The sequence below is a fragment of the Penaeus monodon genome, chromosome 23 (genome assembly GCF_015228065.2).
Source record: "Penaeus monodon isolate SGIC_2016 chromosome 23, NSTDA_Pmon_1, whole genome shotgun sequence".
NCBI classification, from domain to species: domain Eukaryota; kingdom Metazoa; phylum Arthropoda; class Malacostraca; order Decapoda; family Penaeidae; genus Penaeus; species Penaeus monodon.
Window position 1 is genome coordinate 29,090,299 of NC_051408.1, and position 298 is coordinate 29,090,596.

General features: G+C 53.0%; 1 protein-coding gene across 1 annotated transcript in view; it reads left to right on the forward strand.

Moving 5' to 3' along the window:
• The window catches only part of LOC119588200 (carcinine transporter-like), a gene marked incomplete at its 5' end in the record, with an annotated part of 6,984 nt that overhangs the window by 3,986 nt on the left and 2,700 nt on the right, over positions 1 to 298 (forward strand). Inside the window, 1 exon segment of the mRNA XM_037936901.1 lies at positions 30 to 195. Coding sequence (XP_037792829.1) covers positions 30 to 195 — 166 coding nt within the window.

Here is a 298-nt window from a genome sequence, read left to right on the forward strand (position 1 = left end):
GCCATCAAAGTATTCTAACGGTCTTTCAGAATGCACCGCGGGTTGGGATTTCGACACGTCAGAGATGGTGTCCACGGTGGCGACGAGTCACGGCTGGCTGTGCGAGCGACGCCGATATTCCGACCACATTCTCGCCGTCGGAACCGCAGGGAACGCCGTGGGCACGCTGATCCTGCCCTTCCTTTCAGACAGATTGTGAGGCTGGGTTAGGCTCTTATTCGTGTGTGTTGATTGCCACGCACGCATGCTCATAGATAAAGTTATCCATGTTCGTTAATTTGAAGGTTTGATGAGCTAT